At 35.7% G+C, this 18,498-nt stretch overlaps 1 protein-coding gene across 3 annotated transcripts in view; it reads left to right on the top strand.

Annotated features, from left to right (window-relative positions):
• The window catches only part of EXOC2 (exocyst complex component 2), a 267,798-nt gene that overhangs the window by 147,878 nt on the left and 101,422 nt on the right, over positions 1–18,498 (top strand). For all 3 annotated transcript variants that reach the window (XM_027040160.2, XM_027040158.2, XM_027040159.2), the window contains 4 exons: positions 10,877–10,957; positions 11,416–11,475; positions 12,156–12,217; positions 16,009–16,075. In XM_027040160.2, coding sequence (XP_026895961.2) covers positions 10,877–10,957; positions 11,416–11,475; positions 12,156–12,217; positions 16,009–16,075 — 270 coding nt within the window. The remainder of the gene's footprint in view (positions 1–10,876; positions 10,958–11,415; positions 11,476–12,155; positions 12,218–16,008; positions 16,076–18,498) is intronic.

Below are 18,498 nucleotides of genomic sequence, written 5' to 3'. Positions count from 1 at the left end.
TTCCTCAAAAAAAAATAGAATTACCTTGCAACCCAGCAATAGCACTGCTAGGAATTTATCCAAAGGATACAGGAGTGCTGATCCATAGGAGCACATGCACTCCAATGTTTAGAGTAGCACTGTCAACAATAGCCAAATTATGGGAAAAGCCCAAATGTCCATCAATTGATGAATGGATAAAGAAGATGTGGTTTATATATACAATGGAATACTACTTGGCAATGAGAAAGAATGAAATCTGGCCATTTACAACAATGTGGATGGAACTGGAGGGTATTATGCTAAGTGAAATAAGTGAGTCATAGAAAGATAGATACCATATGTTTTCATTAATATGTGGAATTTGAGAAACTTAACAGAAGACCATAGGGGAAAGGTAGGGGGAAAAATAGTTCAAACAGGGAGGGAGGAAAACCATAAGAGACTCTTAAATACAGAGAACAAACTGAGGGTTGGTGCCAGGGCTGGCAGGGGAGAGGGGAAAATGGGTGATGGACATTGAGGAGAGCAGTTGTTGGGATGAGCACTGGGTGTTGTATGGTAAGTGATGAATCATGGGAATCTACTCCCAAAGCCAAGAGCACACTGTATTTACACTGTATATTAGCTAACTTGACAATAAGTTAAAAAAATAAAACAGATTGTGCTTCATTCTAAGTTTCCCAGTAACTTGACTTTTTCAGAAAAGCAGAATGGGAAAAAAAAAATTCTGTTGCTGACCCCTAAACCAAAATAAAACAAACCAACAATAACTAACCTCTCCAGATATATACATGGGTCAGGCAGGCAATTATAAACATGGTCTATTCATTTTAGAGTCATCATCTGTTTAGATGGGACTTATAGATTATCAAAATACTTTTGAAAATAGTTTTCATGATGTATCATGTTTTCACATCTGTTTCATGGATTCCCACAATGATCCTGTAGGTGGGTGTGTCAGTTAAATTGACATTCAGCTGCTAAAACATCCAGGGTCTTTAAAGGAGATGGGCATTTCCTTTTCTTCTAATATTAAAGAAATTAGGACTGGTGTGGCAGCTTAATCATGCAATCAGTACACAAGGCTCCTTCTGACTTTCTTCTTTGTGATCTTTATTGTGGCTTTTGTCTCACAATGGCCTCATGATCAAAGGAATGCTATTGCCTTTCCAACCACCATGGCCTTATTTCTGTCATGAGAAAAGTCCAGCACTTTTTCAGGAGCCATAGCTGACAGTTCTTCCCACATCTAATTGGCTAGAATTGATTCACATGCCCATCCCTATCTACTGTGGAGGCTGGAAAAATGCAGGGTTTTTTTGTTTGTTTTTTTTTGTTTTTTTTGTTTCTTAGCAGAGCACATTGCTAATCCCAACAATTTCTGTTTTACCTTAGTAAGAAAAATGGAGAAAATAAATCTGGAGGAGGCAGTCAGGTTTCTGCCTGTTTAGTAGGTGAGGAAATTAGAATAAAATGGTTTTGACTTGCCCAAATTTACAAAATCACGGTGAGTGAGGTTGTTGAGACAGAATGATCTCATGTAATATTTCTTCAGTTCTTCAAATTGCTGTACTTTTTGAAATAATTTTATACTTCCTATTGACAGTCTTACTTTGGGAGTTGGGAAATTTTTGACAAGTTGAAATTCTTTCCTCCTATCCTTCCTAAGTACACTAAAATATACCTTTATATAATAATGTGGTTTAGAACATCAGTGCTTACTTACAAATTTTTGTAAATTAAATCATGTTTGAAATGAGGGAAATTTAGTTTTAATAAATACAATTATATTTTAAAGGATTTATTTTTGATAAAAACTACTTTTATTTGGTTTATTCTACTTTTCATAATTATTAGTGCTTATATGCAAACTATCCTATAGCTAATTCTGTCATACTAAATATTTAGAGAAAGGAGACGTAGAGTAGACCTGCATGGTCCAATATCCAATATAGCAGTCATTATAGACATGGTTTGTATAAGACTCAGTACAAAGAAAGAATGTGAAATATCTCAACTTTTTATTGATTACATGATGATATAATATTTTGGTATATTGCATAACCTGAATTATATTAAAATCAATTTTTCTTTTAATATTCTTAATGTGTTTACTGGAAACTCTTAAATTATATATATGACTTATGTTTGTGGCTCACATTATACTTCTTTTGAACAGTGCTGATATGGAGGAAAATGTGCTGCCCTGGATTTGGAATCATAATCTGGTTCAGTCCATAGTTCTGTCACATAACAGCCATGCAATCTTTTTTCTTCTTTTTTTTTAAGTTTATTTATTTAATCGTTGCACCCAATGTGGGACTGAAACTCATGACCCTGAGATTGAGGGTCACATGATCTTCTGACTGACCTAGCCCGGCACCCCATTAGCCATGCAGTCTTAAAGAAGCCACTTTCCCCCTCTCCCAGTTAGTGCTTATCTGGTAGCTGCCACATCTAACTTTGGTTGTTTGATTATAATAGATAAACCTCTTTAAAATACTTTGAAATGTTTACCATAGAAACTTGTTTGTAGTCCACTTAAAGTTTGACTATAATAGTAAGAAACTGGAACCATAGAATAACTAATTTCATGTTTGTCACACATACAAGCTAGAAGACTAAACTTTGTGGATGAATGACCCAGAGAAAGTTACCCTTCTGATGTCAGCCATTATATCGTCTAGCCAGATGTAGGTAAAAAAATATGTAACATAGTGACACCTGGGTGGTTCAGTCATTTAAGTACCCAACTCTTGTTTTGGCTCAGGTCATGATCTCATGGTTTGTGAGATCGAGCCCTGCATCGGGCTTCATGCTGGTAGCACTTTCTCTGAAGAAAATAAATAAACATTAAACAAAACAAAACAGAAAAAAAGAGGGGCGCCTGCGTGGCTCAGTCAGTTAAGCTACCTACTTCAGCTCAGGTCATGATCTCACGGTTCATGGGTTCGAGCCCCATGTCGGGCTCTGTGCTGACAGCTCAGAGCCTGGAGCCTGTTTTGGACTCTGCCTCCCTCTCTCTCTTCCCCTCCCCTGCTCACACTCTGTCTCTCTCTCAAAAATAAACATATATTAAAAAAAAAGAAATGAAATGAACATTACACTTTGCCTCACTATGACTTATTTCAGCTGAAGTTTGTTTATTATTTATTTGTTTAATAAGGTTTAGGTCTCTCCTATGTTTGCTTTTTAAGAGAGAGAACATGAATGAGGAGTGTTGGAGAGAGACTGAGCATCTTTTTTTTTTTAAATATGAAATTTATTGTCAAATTGGTTTCCATACAAAACCCAGTGCTCATCCCAACAGGTGCCCTCCTAAATACCCATCACCCACCCCCCACCCCCCATCAACCCTCAGTTTGTTCTCAGTTTCTAAGAGTCTCTTATGGTTTGGTTCCCTCTCTAACCTCTTTTTTTTTTTTCTTTTTCCTTCCCCTCCCCCATGGTCTTCTGTTAAGTTTCTCAGGATCCACATAGGCGTGAAAACATATGGAATCTGTCCTTCTCTGTATGACTTACTTCACTTAGCATAACACTTTCCAGTTCCATCCATGTTGCTACAAAGGGCCATATGTCATTCTTTCTCATTGCCACGTAGTATTCCGTTGTGTATATAAACCACAATTTCTTTATCCATTCATCAGTTGATGAACATTTAGGCTCTTTCCATAATTTGACTATTGTTGAGAGTGCTGCTATAAACATTGGGGTACAAATGCCCCTATGCATCAGTACTCCTATATCCCTTGGGTAAATTCCTAGCAGTGATACTGCTGGGTCATAGGGTAGGTCTATTTTTAATTTTTTGAGGAACCTCCACACTGTTTTCCAGAGTGGCTGTACCAGTTTGCATTCCCACCAACAGTGCAAGAGGCTTCCCATTTCTCCACATCCTCGCCAGCATCTGTAGTCTCCTGTTTGTTCGTTTTGGCGTGAGGTGATATCTGAGTGTGGTTTTGATTTGTATTTCCCTGATGAGGAGCAATGTTGAGCATCTTTTCATGTGTCTGTTGGCCATCTGGATGTCTTCTTTAGAGAAGTGTCTCTTCATGTTTTCTGCCCATTTCTTCACTGGATTATTTGTTTTTTGGGTGTGGAGTTGGTGAGCTCTTTATACGTTTTGGATACTAGCCCTTTGTCCAATATGTCATTTGCAAATATCTTTTCTCATTCCGTTGGTTACCTTTTAGTTTTGTTGATTGTTTCCCTTGCTGTGCAGAAGCTTTTTATCTTCATGACATCCCAGTAATTCATTTTTGCTTTTAATTCCCTTGCCTTTGGGGATGTGTCAAGTAAGAAATTGCTGCGGCTGAGGTCAGAGAGGTTTTTCCCTTCTTTCTCCTCTAGGGTTTTGATGGTTTCCTGTCTCACATTCAGGTCCTTTATCCATTTTGAGTTTATTTTTGTGAATGGTGTGAGAAAGTGGTCTAGTTTCAATCTTCTGCATGTTGCTGTCCAGTTCTCCCAGCACCATTTGTTAAAGACACTTTTTTTTCCATTGGATATTCTTTCCTGCTTTGTCAAGATTAGTTGTCCATACTTTTGTGGGTCTAGTTCTGGGGTTTCTATTCTATTCCATTGGTCTATGTGTCTGTTTTTGTGCCAATACCATGCTGTCTTGATGATTAGAGCTTTGTAGTAGAGGCTAAAGTCTGGGATTGTGATGCCTCCCGCTTTGGTCTTCTTCTTCAATATTACTTTGGCTACTCGGGGCCTTTTGTGTTTCCATACAAATTTTAGGATTGCTTGTCCTAGCTTCGAGAAGAATGCTGGTGCAATTTTGATTGGGATTGCATTGAATGTGTAGATAGCTTTGGGTAGTATCGACATTTTAACAATATTTATTCTTCCAATGCATGAACACGGAATGTTTTTCCATTTCATTGTATCTGCTTCAGTTTCCTTCATAAGCTTTCTATAGTTTTCAACATACAGATCTTTTACATCTTTGGTTAGGTTTATTCCTAGGTATTTTATGCTTCTTGGTGCAATTGTGAATGGGATCAGTTTCTTTATTTGTCTTTCTGTTGCTTCATTAGTAGTGTATAAGAATGCAACTGATTTCTGTACATTGATTTTGTATCCTGCGACTTTGCTGAATTCATGTATCAGTTCTAGAAGACTTTTGGTGGAGTCTATCGGATTTTCCATGTATAGTATCATGTCATCTGCAAAAAGTGAAAGCTTAACTTCATCTTTGCCAATTTTGATGCCTTTGATTTCCTTTTGTTGTCTGATTGCTGACGCTAGTACTTCCAACACTATGTTAAACAACAGCGGTGAGAGTGGACATCCCTGTCCACTCCTGTTCCTGATCTCAGGGAGAAAGCTCTCAGTTTTTCCCCATTGAGGATGATATTAGCTGTGGGCTTTTCACAAATGGCTTTTAGTATATTTAAGTATGTTCCTTCTATCCCGACTTTCTCGGGGGTTTTTATTAAGAAAGGATGCTGAATTTTGTCAAATGCTTTTTCTGCATTGATAGACAGGATCATGTGTCTTTTTTCTTTTCTTTTATTAATGTGATGTATCACATTGATTGATTTACGAATGTGGAACCAGCCCTACAGCCCAGGAATGAATCCCACTTGATCATGGTGAATAATTCTTTGTATATGCTGTTGAATTCGATTTGCTAGTATCTTATTGAGAATTTTTGCATCCATCTTCATCAGGGATATTGGCCTGTAGTTCTCTTTTTTTGCTGGGTCTCTGTCTGGTTTATGGATCAAAGTAATGCTGGCTTCATAGAATGAGTCTGGAAGTTTTCCTTCCCTTTCTATTTTTTGGAATAGGTTCAGAAGGATAGGTATTATCTCTGCTTTAAATATCTGGTAGAATTCCCCAGGGAGCCATCCGTCCTGGACTCTTATTTGTTGGGAGATTTTTGATAACTGATTCAATTTCTTCGCTGGTCATGGGTCTGTTCAAGCTTTCTATTTCTTCCTGTTTGAGATTTGGAAGTGTGTAGGTGTTTAGGAATTTTTCCATTTCTTCCAGGTTGTCCAGTTTGTTGGCATATAATTTTTCATAGTATTCCCTGATAATTGCTTGTATTTCTGAGTGATTGATTGTAATAATTCCATTTTCATTCATGATTTTATCTATTTGGGTCATCTCCCTTTTCTTTTTGAGAAGCCTGGCTAGAGGTTTATCAATTTTGTTTATTTTTTCAAAAAACCAACTCTTGGTTTCGTTGATCTGCTCTACAGTTTTTTTAGAATCTATATTGTTTATTTCTGCTCTGATCTCTATTATTTCTCCTCTTCTGCTGGGTTTAGGGTGTCTTTGCTGTTCTGCTTCTATTTCCTTTAGGTGTGCTGTTAGATTTTGTATTTGGGATTTTTCTTGTTTCTTGAGATAGGCCTGGATTGCAATGTATTTTCCTCTCAGGACTGCCTTCACTGCATCCTGAAGCATTTGGATTGTTGTATTTTCATCTTCATTTGTTTCCATATATGTTTTAATTTCTTCTCTAATTGCCTGGTTGACCCATTCATTCTTTAGTAGAGTGTTCTTTAACCTCCATGCTTTTGGAGGTTTTCCAGACTTTTTACTGTGGTTGATTTAAAATTTCATAGCATTGTGGTCTGAAAGTGTGCGTGGTATGATCTCAATTCTTTTATACTTATGAAAGGCTGTTTTGTGACCCAGTATGTGATCTGTCTTGGAGAATTTTCCATGTGCACTCGGGAAGAAAGTCTATTCTGTTGCTTTGGGATGCAGAGTTCTAAATATATCTGTCAAGTCCATCTGATCCGATGTATCCTTCAGGGCCCTTGTTTCTTCATTGATCCTGTGTCTAGATGATCTATCCATTGTTGTAACTGGAGTATTAAACTCCCCTGCAATTACCACATTCTTATCAATAAGGTTGCTTATGTTTGTGAGTAATTGTTTTATATATTTGAAGGCTCCCATATTCAGCGCATAGACATTTATAATTGTTAGCTCTTCCTGATGGATAGACCCTGTAATTATTATATAATGCCCTTCTTCATCTCTTGTTACAGCCTTCAGTTTAAAGTCTAGTTTGTCTGATATAAGTATGGCTACTCCAGCTTTCTTTTGACTTCCAGTAGCATGGTGGATAGATAGTTCTCCATCCCCTCAGTTTCAATCTGAAGGTGTCCTCAGGTCTAAAATGAGTCTCTTGTAGACAGCAAATAGATGTGTCTTGTTTTTTTACCCATGCTGATACCCTGTGTCTTTTGTTTGGAGCATTTAGTCCACTTACATTCAGTGTTATTATTGAAAGCAATGGGTTTAGAGTCATTGTGATGTCTGTAGGTTTCATGCTTGTAGTGTTGTCTCTGGTACTTTGAGGTCCTTGCAACATTTAACTCACAGAATCCCCCTTAGGATCTCTTGTAGGGCTATGAATTGGGGGTGATGAATTCCTTCAGTTTTTGTGTGTTTGGGAAGATCTTTATCTCTCCTCCTGCTCTGAATGACAGACTTGCTGGATAAAGGATTCTCGGCTGCATATTTTTTTCTGTTCGTCACATTGAAGATTTCCTGCCATTCCTTTCTGGCCTGCCAAGTTTCAGTAGATAGGTCTGCCGCTGGTCTTATGGGTCTCCCTTTGTAAGTTAGAGCATGTTTATGCCTAGCTGCTTTGAGAATTTTCTCTTTATTGTATTTTGTCAGTTTCACTATGATATGTCGTGCAGAAGATCAATTCAAGTTACGTCTGAAGGGAGTTCTCTGTGCCTCTTGGATTTCAGTGCTTTTTCCTTCCCCAGATCAGGGATGTTCTCAGCTATGATTTGTTCAAATACACCTTCAGCCCCTTTCTCTCTTTCTTCCTCTTCTGGAATTCGTATTATATGGATATTGTTGCATTTGATTGCATCACTTAGTTCTCTAATTCTCACCTCAAACTCCTGGATTTTTTTAATCTCTTTTTTTCTCAGCTTCCTGTTTTTCCATAATTTTATCTTCTAATTCACTTATTCTCTCCTCTGCCTCTTCAATCCGAGTGTGGTCGTGTCCATTTTATTTTGCTTCTCATTTATAGCATTTTTTAGCCTCTCATGACTATTAGTTCCTTGATCTCTGTAGCAATAGATTCTCTGCTGTCCTGTATACTTTTTTCAAACACAGCGATTAATTTTATGACTATTATTCAAAATTCTTGTTCTCTTATATTGCTTAAATCGTTTTTGATCGATTCGTTAGCTGTCGCTACTTCCAGGAGTTTCTTTTGAGGAGAGTTCTTCTGTTTTGTCATTTTGGTTAGTCCCTGGAGTGGTGCGGAACTGCAAGGCACTTCCCCTGTGTTGTCTGGAGTAACTTGTGTTAGTTGGCGGGGCCACAATCAGACCCGATGTCTGTCCTCAGCCCACCACTGGGGCCACAGTCTGAGTGGTGTGTACCTTATCTTCCCCTCTCCCAGGGGCAGAACTCACTGTGGAGTGGTGTGGCCCCTGTCTGGGCTCTTTGCACACTGCCAGACTTGTGGTGCTGCTTCATTGGGATCTGGCTTATTCGCTGGGGTGGATCTGCAAGGTGCACAGGGGCGGGAGGGGCATGCTCAGATAGCTTTTTCTTCGGTGGTCCCCTGGGGAGGGTCCTGCAGCACCTGGAGGGAGGTAGACCCTTCAGAGGAGTGTGAGAGTCTTAAGCAGGCTACATTTTCAGCGTGAAGCCTCACTCAGGGCTCAATCCCAAGGCCCTGAGTCGAAATCAAGAGTCGGACCCTCAACCAACTGAGCCACCCAGGCACCCCTGAAGTAGTGTATATTTAATTTGAACCTCACTTCAGTGCTCTGAAACAGCTTTTTTGAAAGCATCCTGCTTTCTTTTCATATTGAAAATGTGTACTGTTTTTTTCAATTTGGATAATTTTGAGAATTTTTTTCCTTCATAAGAACTGGAATGATTTGTGATAGCTCTTATAGTCAGCTAAATTGGATGATTCACTGACAATATGCAGAAATAGCACTGCTTCTCTTTAGAAAAAATAAATAGCAGATGTTTAGACTATCATTACTCCCAATTTAACTGAAACTAATTCAGTTCTCTGCTGTTATCCATTTATTGTATTAGTGTAGATATAAAAAGAAATTAAGAAAATCTAGTCCAAATATTAATGCAAAAAATCCAGGTAACAACAGGTTTAATTACCCACAGTTGAATTTTGGATTTAATTTTCACCATTATTCTTAGATTTTCCTACCTTTTGAGGCGGGTAAGTTGGAGGCATTAGGTCAGGTATTTAACAAACATTATACCTCTTGAAATAGTTCTGTGCAGTTGGTATTTTATCCCATATTCTTTTTTTTTTTCTTTTGTACTTAGAAGTTGTTTTTTGTTTTGTTTTGTTTTTTTATGGTGCCCTCTGGTGGCTTCAAAGTGCAGTATTAAAATAACATTATATTGAGGCACTATTTTAGCTTTCATTAAATCTGGGTTCCTTTTTGTAAGAAAATAAACTTGTCTCTTCTGTTCAGTTTTTTTCCCTAATCTCTTTTAACAAATTGAAGCATGTAGTGAGGAGAGGGTCTGACTCCGGATTTTTGCACAGAGTTTTTTTTTTTAATTCAACTATGTGCCTTTTTAAAAAAAAAAAATTTTTTTTTTAACGTTTATTTATTTTTGAGACAGAGTATGAACGGGGGAGGGTCAGAGAGAGAGAGAGGGAGACACAGAATCTGAAACAGGCTCCAGGCTCTGAGCTGTCAGCACAGAGCCCGACGCGGGACTTGAACTCACGAACCGTGAGATCATGACCTGAGCCGAAGTCAGACGCTTAACCGACTGAGCCACCCAGGCACCCCTCAACTATGTGTCTTATACAGCCCTCTGTCTGAGTGAAACCCAGACCCTTAGCCTCATCTTGTACTGCCAAACTCATGCCTAGTGGTTGTGATGCACTGCTGTTCTTGTGGTTTCTCAGTTCCTTTAGGCTCTGCCCTCCCTGGCCTGTGTACATATTGCCCTGTCTCCCTGAGCTCACCACTGCCTTCCCTTATCTTTTATGGCGCTGAGTCCTCTTGCCCTTGAAGTCTCCACTTAAATGTTCTCACTGTCTAAGGGAGCTCTTCTTTGACCATCTTAGTTAGAGCAGATTCCCCTCCATCATCATCATTTCTGAGTTCTGTTTTTTTTTTTTTTTCCCATGGCACTTACCCTAGTTTGTAGTTGACTTATTTCTGTATTTTTTTTTTTTTTTTTTAGTAAAAAGTAAGTTTTGTTGACTGTGGCTTTTTTGGTTGTGACTCTTATCCTAGAGCATACACTTAATGAGAACTCAATCTTATTCCTATATCCCCATCACTTAGAGTATGCCTAGCACAAAGTGAAACCTTAAGTACAGTAGGAGCTAAGATGTTACAATTCATTCAGATTTATCTGAATGCCAGTTGTTGGACATATCTTCACTTATTTTATGACTTAATGTATATAAAAAATGACTGTAATGACTTTTGAATTGAATTTCCTGGACCTTCTACAAATCATTATTAGTAACATTAAATTTTGTTGAACACTACCAGAGATGTGAAAGATCTGAAAGATTGAGCTCAGAATATATCTTCAAAGTAGTGTTTAAAATATAAACTTGCTGTATCTGTTCTTCATCAAGTCATTTCCCTCTTAGAAGAGTAGGATTTTTAAGAAGAATTTTAATTATACCTGATTTCTGTTCTATTTGAATTAGATGTACTTTAGAGTTAAGATTTACCCATATTTAAATATTAAGTGCAAACTTGCCAAATCTAAATCTTGATGGGTTGGAGATTATTTGTCAAGTTGTTTGCATCTGTTTTCCTTTCAATAAATCTATAAAATTGAGAGTTTGGGGCCATAATTTGCTTCTGTTAAATGTCTTAATAACCATTGCTTGTTTTTGAATTTTAAGGTAATGTACTTTTTTTTTTTCCTTCAGCCATGTCAATTTGAACAGTGCATTATACATTCTCTGCAGTCACTTAAAGGAGTTGTAGAGTGCAAGCCTGGAGAAGCCAGTGTAAGTTTTCTATTAAATTCAACTTCTATTTCAGACTTTCCCAGGAACCCTTGGGAATCACAGTTGTAAATGAGTCATTTCAGCACAAAAGACCTTTTCCCTCAGATACTTATTTGTTTTATTTGATTTTGTGTGTTGATTTCTTGGTTCCCAGATAGGCTGATAGAAGTTAAAATGTGAATGTAAGTGTTGTAGGTAGAGTACTTGGAATTGTTGGCACTTTGTATACAGAGAGAATAACTGACCTGGATGTTGTCAACCAGCTCCATGCCAGTGTCTTACACAGGCGCCAAAACACTGCCTGTAGGGCAGCTCTTCATACCTGTCCCTTTTGGAGTAAGGTTACCCACACTGGAAGCAGTTTCCCATAAGTGATTTTTTTATATGGAACTTCACAAACAAAAAGTTTTGTTTTCTTAGCTAAATCTAAAAACTTTCATCAAAATTCTTCCTTATAGGTCTTTCAACAACCTAAAACACAGGAGGAGGTTTGTCAACTCAGCATCAATATCATGCAGGTAATATGTAAAAGTACTGATGCCCTGAAGCCTGAAATAATGCAAATTATAGTAAACTTCCTCCTATTAATAATACATGTATAACATATATTGAATGTGTATTATTTTTTCATCTTATCTGAGTCCATAATAGTTTATAGGAAGTAAGGTAACAAAAATAAAGTTCAAGGTATGGTTAATTCCAACTTATTCTAGCAATACCCCTTTATATTATACTTGCTTTTTTTGTGTTCTCATTGTACTTTACATTTGTTTCTCTTAGAGCACAAATACAATGATGTGATAGTTGTTTATACCGTATCTAGAGTATGAAATTCTTTGATTGGAACCAGCGCTTAGTCAGGACATTAATAAAGTTGAGCATGTGACTGAGTGGATGAGAGGAAGGAAAAGGTCTTTTTCCTAAAATATATTCAAGATTTTATAGTCAGAGAAAAACACAGATGCTTTTAATTGACCATCACTTATGTTATATACATTGTCATATATATACCCAGAGCATACATAAACAGTTATATAGGATATATATTCTATCACTTCTGGGAGATATACATGCATACATACATATATAACACAGTATATATATTTCTGGTTTTTTATTTACATAAAATTACTTTTAATGTCCAAATATATCAGTATCTAAGGGTTCATGCCACTGAAACTTCTTATTTTTGACTTAGATTTTTATATACTGTCTGGAACAGTTGAGCAGTAAGCCTGATGCAGATGTAGATACTACACAGTAAGTAAACTAACACTAACCTCATTGATGTATTTAGGAAGATTAAAAATACAGAATAATGTTTTATATGTGATCTTATATCCTAAGGCAATGGAAGAGATAGATTGCGTATGTTGGGATGAGCACTGGGTGTTGTATGGAAACCAATTTGACAATAAATTTCATATATTAAAAAAAATAATAAAAGAAATCATATTTTTATATATTTGACCTATATTTTTTATATGATTTATCTTCTGAACTCATCTTAATTAGTGTTACTAGAGACATGTTGAGCAAACTGAACACCTTATTAGCTTACTAATTATTGAAAGGAACAAGTTTTATAAATAATAAGAATGAAAATTATATAACTCCTAGTTGATAACCTTTAGAATTCTGGTGTTAGAGATTTAGCAATACTTTTGTTAAAGACTAATTTTGCTAGTAGAATTAAGTCAGGGTCGGGCTTAGTTATTTGAGCTCCAGAAGAACACATTTTGATTGTTAATATTTATGAATTCTGGTAATAATTATTTTATAATGTTCTATAGGGTCTTTCAGAAATCTATTTTATCTGAATGATACCTGAATGTATTTGACACGTGTAACTTTTCTGCACCTAAGGTTAAATACTGAAATAGATGCCTCTTATATCTGTAATTGATAATTTCAGAAGTTTTCCATTTTTGTGATTTTCTTGGTATTGGTTTTTGCCTTTAGGTATATAATACTACTACTTCTCTGAGACCTAATAAATACTTAACTCTTCTAGTTTTTCTGTGATTTGATTTTATATATTTAACATAATCCACCAAGAACTTGTATTGTTAATCAGTTTGCTGATATTGTTGATTAATAAGTCTTTCTTTCCATATTATTTTGTTGCAATTTCTGTTTCAGACACCATTGAATTCTACTAAATAGTGCAATATATTTCTGAACTTTTTATTTATTTTATTTTATTTTAAATTCCAGTATAGTTAACATACAGTGTTACATTAGTTTCAGGTGTGCAGTATAATTCCATATATCCCATGGTGCTCATCACAAGTGCACTCCTTAATTCTATCACCTATTTAACCTGTCCCTTTACTCTCTCCTCTGTGGTAACCATCGGCTCTCTAAAATTAAGAGTCTGTTTCTTGGTTTGTCTCTTTCTCATGCTTTCTCTTTTTCTCTTTGTTTTGTTTCTTAAATTCCACATATGAGTGAAATCATCATGTATTTGTCTTTCTCTGACTGACTTATTTTGCTTAGCTTAATACTCTCTAGCTTTATCAACCTTGCTGCAAATGGCAAGATTTCATTCCTTTTTTTTTTGTTTTTTATGGCTGAGGAATAATCCTTTGCATGTATACTACATCTTCTTTATCCATTCATTAGTTGATAGACATTTGGACTCTTTCCATAATTTGGCTATTGTTGATAAAACTGCCATAAATATCACAGTGTATGTGTCCCTTGGAATCAGTACTTTTGTATCCTTTGGGGAAAGACCCAGTAGTGCAACTGCTGGATCATAGTGTAGTTCTATTTTTAACTTTTTGAGGAACTTCTATACTGTTTTCCAGAGTGGCTGCACCAGTGTGGCTGCACCAATTTGGATACCCACTAATACTACATAAGCGTTCCTTTTTCTCCACACCCTCGCCAACACCTTTTGTTTCTTGTATTGTTGATTTTAGCCTTTCTGACAGGTGTGAGGTGATATCTCATTGTAGTTTTGATTTGCATTTCCCTGATGATTTGTGATGAACATCTTTTCATGTGTCTGTTGGTCATCTGGATGTCTTCTTTGGAGAAATGTCTTTTCATGTCTTCTGCCTATTTTTAAAAAATGTTTATGTATTTATTTTGAGATGGGAGAGGAGCAGAGAGAGATTGAATCCCAAGCAGGCTCCATGCTGTCTGCTCAGAGCCTGACATGGGGCTAAAACTCACAAACCGTGAGATCATGACCTGAGCTGAAATCAAGAGTTGGACACTTAACTGACTGAGCCACCCTGACACCCTTCTGCCTATTTTTAAATTGGATTATTTGTTCTTTGGGTGTTGAGTTTTAGAGTTCTTTATAATTTTTGGAAACTAACCTTTTTTTGGATATGTCATTTGTAAATACCTTCTCTCATTCCATAGGTTGCCTTTTAGTTTTGTTGAGTGTTTCCTTTGGGGTGCAGAAGCTTTTTATTTTGATATAGTCCAATAGTTTATTTTTGTTTGTGTTTCCTTTGCATCAGGGAAGTTATCTAGAAAAAGTTGCTATGATCAATGTCAAAGAGGTTACTACCTGTGTTCTCTTCTAGGATTTAAAGTTTCAAGTCTCACATTTAGGGCTTTCATACATTTTGAATTTATTTTTGTGTATGGTGTAAGAAAGCAGTTGTTTCATTGTTTTGAATGTGGCTGTCCAGTTTTCCCAACACCATTTATTGAAAAGGCTGTCCTTTTCCCATTGGTTATTCTTGCCTTAACCATATAGTGTGGATTTATTTCTGGGTTTTTTATTCTGTTTCATTGATCTATGTGTCTGTTTTTGTGCCAGTACCATAACTGTTTTGATCACTGCAGCTTTGTAGTATAACTTTAAGTCTAGAATTGTGATGCCTCCAGCTTTGCTTTTCTTTTTCAAGAATGCTTTGGCTAATTGGGATCTTTTGTGCTTCTGTACAAATTTTAGGATTGTTTGTTCTAGCTCTGAAAAATGCTATTGGTATTTTAATAAGGATTGCATTATGTGTAGATTGCTTTGGGTAGCATAGGCATTTTAACAGTATTTGTTTTTCCAATCCATGAACATGGAATATCTTTCCATTTCTTTGTGTCATCTTCAGTTTCTTTCATCATTGTTTTAGTTTTCAAAGTGCAGATCTTTCACCTGTTTGGTTAGTTTATTCCTAGGTATTTTATTATTTTTGGTGCGGTTGTAAATGGGATTTTTTTCTTAATTTGTCTTTCTGCTGCTTCATTATTGATGTATAGAAATGCAACGGATTTCTGCACATTGGTTTTATATCCTATGATTTCACTAAAGTCATTTATTAATTTTAGTTGTTTTGGTGAAGTCTTTAGGGTTCTCTATATATTTCTTAACTGTATTTTCTGTTCCATTCATTCATATATGTTTTATACCAGTTTGTGTTATTTTAATATTCTTTAGTTCATTTTTTATTATTTTTAAGATTGGTACCCTTTTATTGCTTCTGTTAAGATATTATTTATTATTTTCATCTATTTAGTGTTCCATATGAATCTAAAATCCATTGGTTAGGTTTAAAGAAAAGAATTTTCACTGAAGTGTTTATTATGATTCTATTATATCAATTAATCAGTAGATTTATAGTATATCCTTCCCTGCAATTTTGTATATCTGGTCACTTGTTGGTTATTAACTAATTTCCTAACTGAACTCACCTATAAGTGATTTACTATAAAAATGAGCTTGAAAAAGCCCTCTGGAGATTCTGATAGGCAAAAACATTTCAATTAATTTAGTCTATACCTAAAACCTAAACTATTTGGTATTTTCCCCTTTGGTGATTTTTAAAAAATTTAACTGAGTATTGGGAAGATCCAAAAGCAAATGTCATATGGCGTCTGTTAATAGATAGCCTATAGTGTCTACTTTGAGCTGTTAATTGTTTAATATAAAAAACAGAGTTATGAGATTTTTGACCAAGATTTTAAAGTCAAATTTACATAGGGTTTATTGCATTTTTTAACTGAGGTGTAATAAGCATATAACATTATATTAACATTTTTAATTTTAGTACTTTAATTGTCACTGTTCTCTTACTTGTTTTTGTATTTAGTCTTTCTGTTGACGTTTCTTCTCCTGATTTGTTTGGAAGTATCCATGAAGACTTCAGTTTGACTTCTGTAAGTAAGATGATAAATAGAAAGCTAAACATATCATTTTAAAACTATATAATGACTTACAAATCAGCCTAAATTACTTTGATTGCTATTGTATAACTGCTATAATATATTGCTCTATACTTTGGGGCTGGTTTTTTGTAAAAATTTTAGTAAAAATATAATTTTATGTGTATTCCACACTTAAAAACTCTTTAGCCAAAGTTGTAACTTAAGTAATTCCATCTACTCCTGCATCATGCAGGTTTGTGACTGTGAAAATACATGCCCTAGTGGTTCCCTGGTGTGTGAAAGTTGCAGAGGAAGCAGAAGAAAAGGGCCCATTTCCCCATACTCTTCCCCTTTAATCAGAGAAGCTCTGATTCCTAATAGTTTCTAATAGTATTTCATTTGAACATAAAGTTCCATAGCAAAAACAAAATTATACTACCTTTTATATATATGTGTGTGTGTATATATATATACACATACATACACACACACACTTAGATTGGTTTTCAACATATATATGTATTTAGGGATGATTCACACACATACTTTATTATATGTATAAATTCAGGTCTTGAAATCCAAACCCATCTATCTTTTTTTTTTTTTTTTTTCAATTCTAAACCCATCCATCTTAAAAAAAATAACCCCCTCTGGTTTGTCATTTGCTTGAAGGATGTGGCTGTGTATATGTATATATGTATGTGTATCTCTCATAAAGAAAACATATGACCAAAATTTCCTGCCCTATATCATTCCCACAAACACTATATTTATTTATTTATTCATTCATTCATTCATTCCACACTATAAGTGTGAATTACTAAATAAGAAATTTGTTATATTAGGAGAGATTAAAAATTTTGTTTGGGACCAGATGTACTGAATGAGTGACATTCAAGGAGAGATATTTAGTGGGTGATTAGATATACTTGCCTGGACCCCAAGAGAGAAATCTAGATACAGATTTGTGAATTAGTAATTTACACTTGACCCTTGAACATATGGGGATTAGGGACACCAATGCCCTGTTCAATCGAAAATCCATGTATAACTTTTGACTTCCCTAAAACTTAACTACAAATAGTTACTGTTGAGTGAAAATCTTAGCAATAACAGTCAATTAACACATATTTTGTGTTATTACTATATGCTGTATTACAATAAAGTAAGCTAGAGAAAAAAAATGTTAATAAAATCATAAGGAAGAGAAAATTACTTTATAATACTGTGCTGTGTTTACCTCGAAAAAAATTTGCATGTAAGTGGACCACTGCAGTTCAAACCTGTGTTGTTCAAGGGTCAACTGTATAAGCAAGATAAGACCTGGGAGTGGATGAGTATACTGTGAAAACTACTAGTAGAATGAGAGGAGGGCCAAATGTATAAAATTAATATAATATATAAAAATAATTTGGGACATACTAGTATTTATGAGATGGCCAGAAGCAGAGAGCCTCAAAGTTTTCTGAAAAAGAATAATAGAGAAAAAGAAGAAAATCCAGATGGAGCAGTGTTCTTGAGAAAGATAGAAAAGCGTGTTTAACCAAAGAATATTTAATAGTATTGCAGACTGATGGAGGATTAGGTGGGGTCAAATGAAAACTAGAGCCTTGTGGGCTTGACAGTTAGTTGGTCATGTGTGACTGTAGAGGAAACATATCAGTGGATTGCTAATGGGCCATCTGTATGCCCTGGGTCAAGATCCAGTAGGAGCTGAGGAAGTTGATGTAGTGAGTTTAAACCATTTTTTCCACTGTGAACATAGAAAGAAGACTAGAGAAGGACACAGGCTGGAGGAAAGAGCTAAATTGAGAAGGGCCTTGTGAGTTATTGGGCCAGCTGTGCTTTTTTCTCTGTCCTTTAGAACAAGCCTAATTTCTACATGACAATCTTTCCAGTGTTTGAAAACAGTTGTTGTGTAGGCTTGGAATCTTCCTTTTTCTTGGTTAAGACCCTAAATCATTTAGGCATTTCCTAGTTAATATGGCAGTGGTTTTCCTATTAGTCTATTTCTGTCCTTTTTCAAGGGTGGAGTATAGGACTCTGATGTGACCCTGGTAACTGGAAAGCAGCCAGAACTACACCTTATGTTAACACCTCTATTGACTCCTATTGAGTTTACTGTCAGCCAAACTCCAGGTGTTTCATACTTGATTCTGCTAATCAAGGGCCTTGTCGCTCCCATTTTGCTCCCTAAAATTATTCATTTGGTACCAAATTCAGTTCCTGTTTTGCTACATTTGGATGATCTCTCATTAGATTTGATACAGATTATCAAGATCTTCTTAGGGTCTTGTTCTGTTATCCAGCAGAGAAGCAGTTATGGTAAGGAAGAGGTTTAGGTTTGCCTGGTCTTTTTACTACCTGAAGAATCTTGAACATGTCATTGAGGTTGTCTAATTTTCTACTGGACAAAATTGGGATGGTAATGCCTA

This window comes from Acinonyx jubatus, chromosome B2, assembly GCF_027475565.1.
Source record: "Acinonyx jubatus isolate Ajub_Pintada_27869175 chromosome B2, VMU_Ajub_asm_v1.0, whole genome shotgun sequence".
In the NCBI taxonomy this organism is placed as follows: Eukaryota; Metazoa; Chordata; class Mammalia; order Carnivora; family Felidae; genus Acinonyx; species Acinonyx jubatus.
This window is presented reverse-complemented; position numbering and strand designations above follow the sequence as displayed.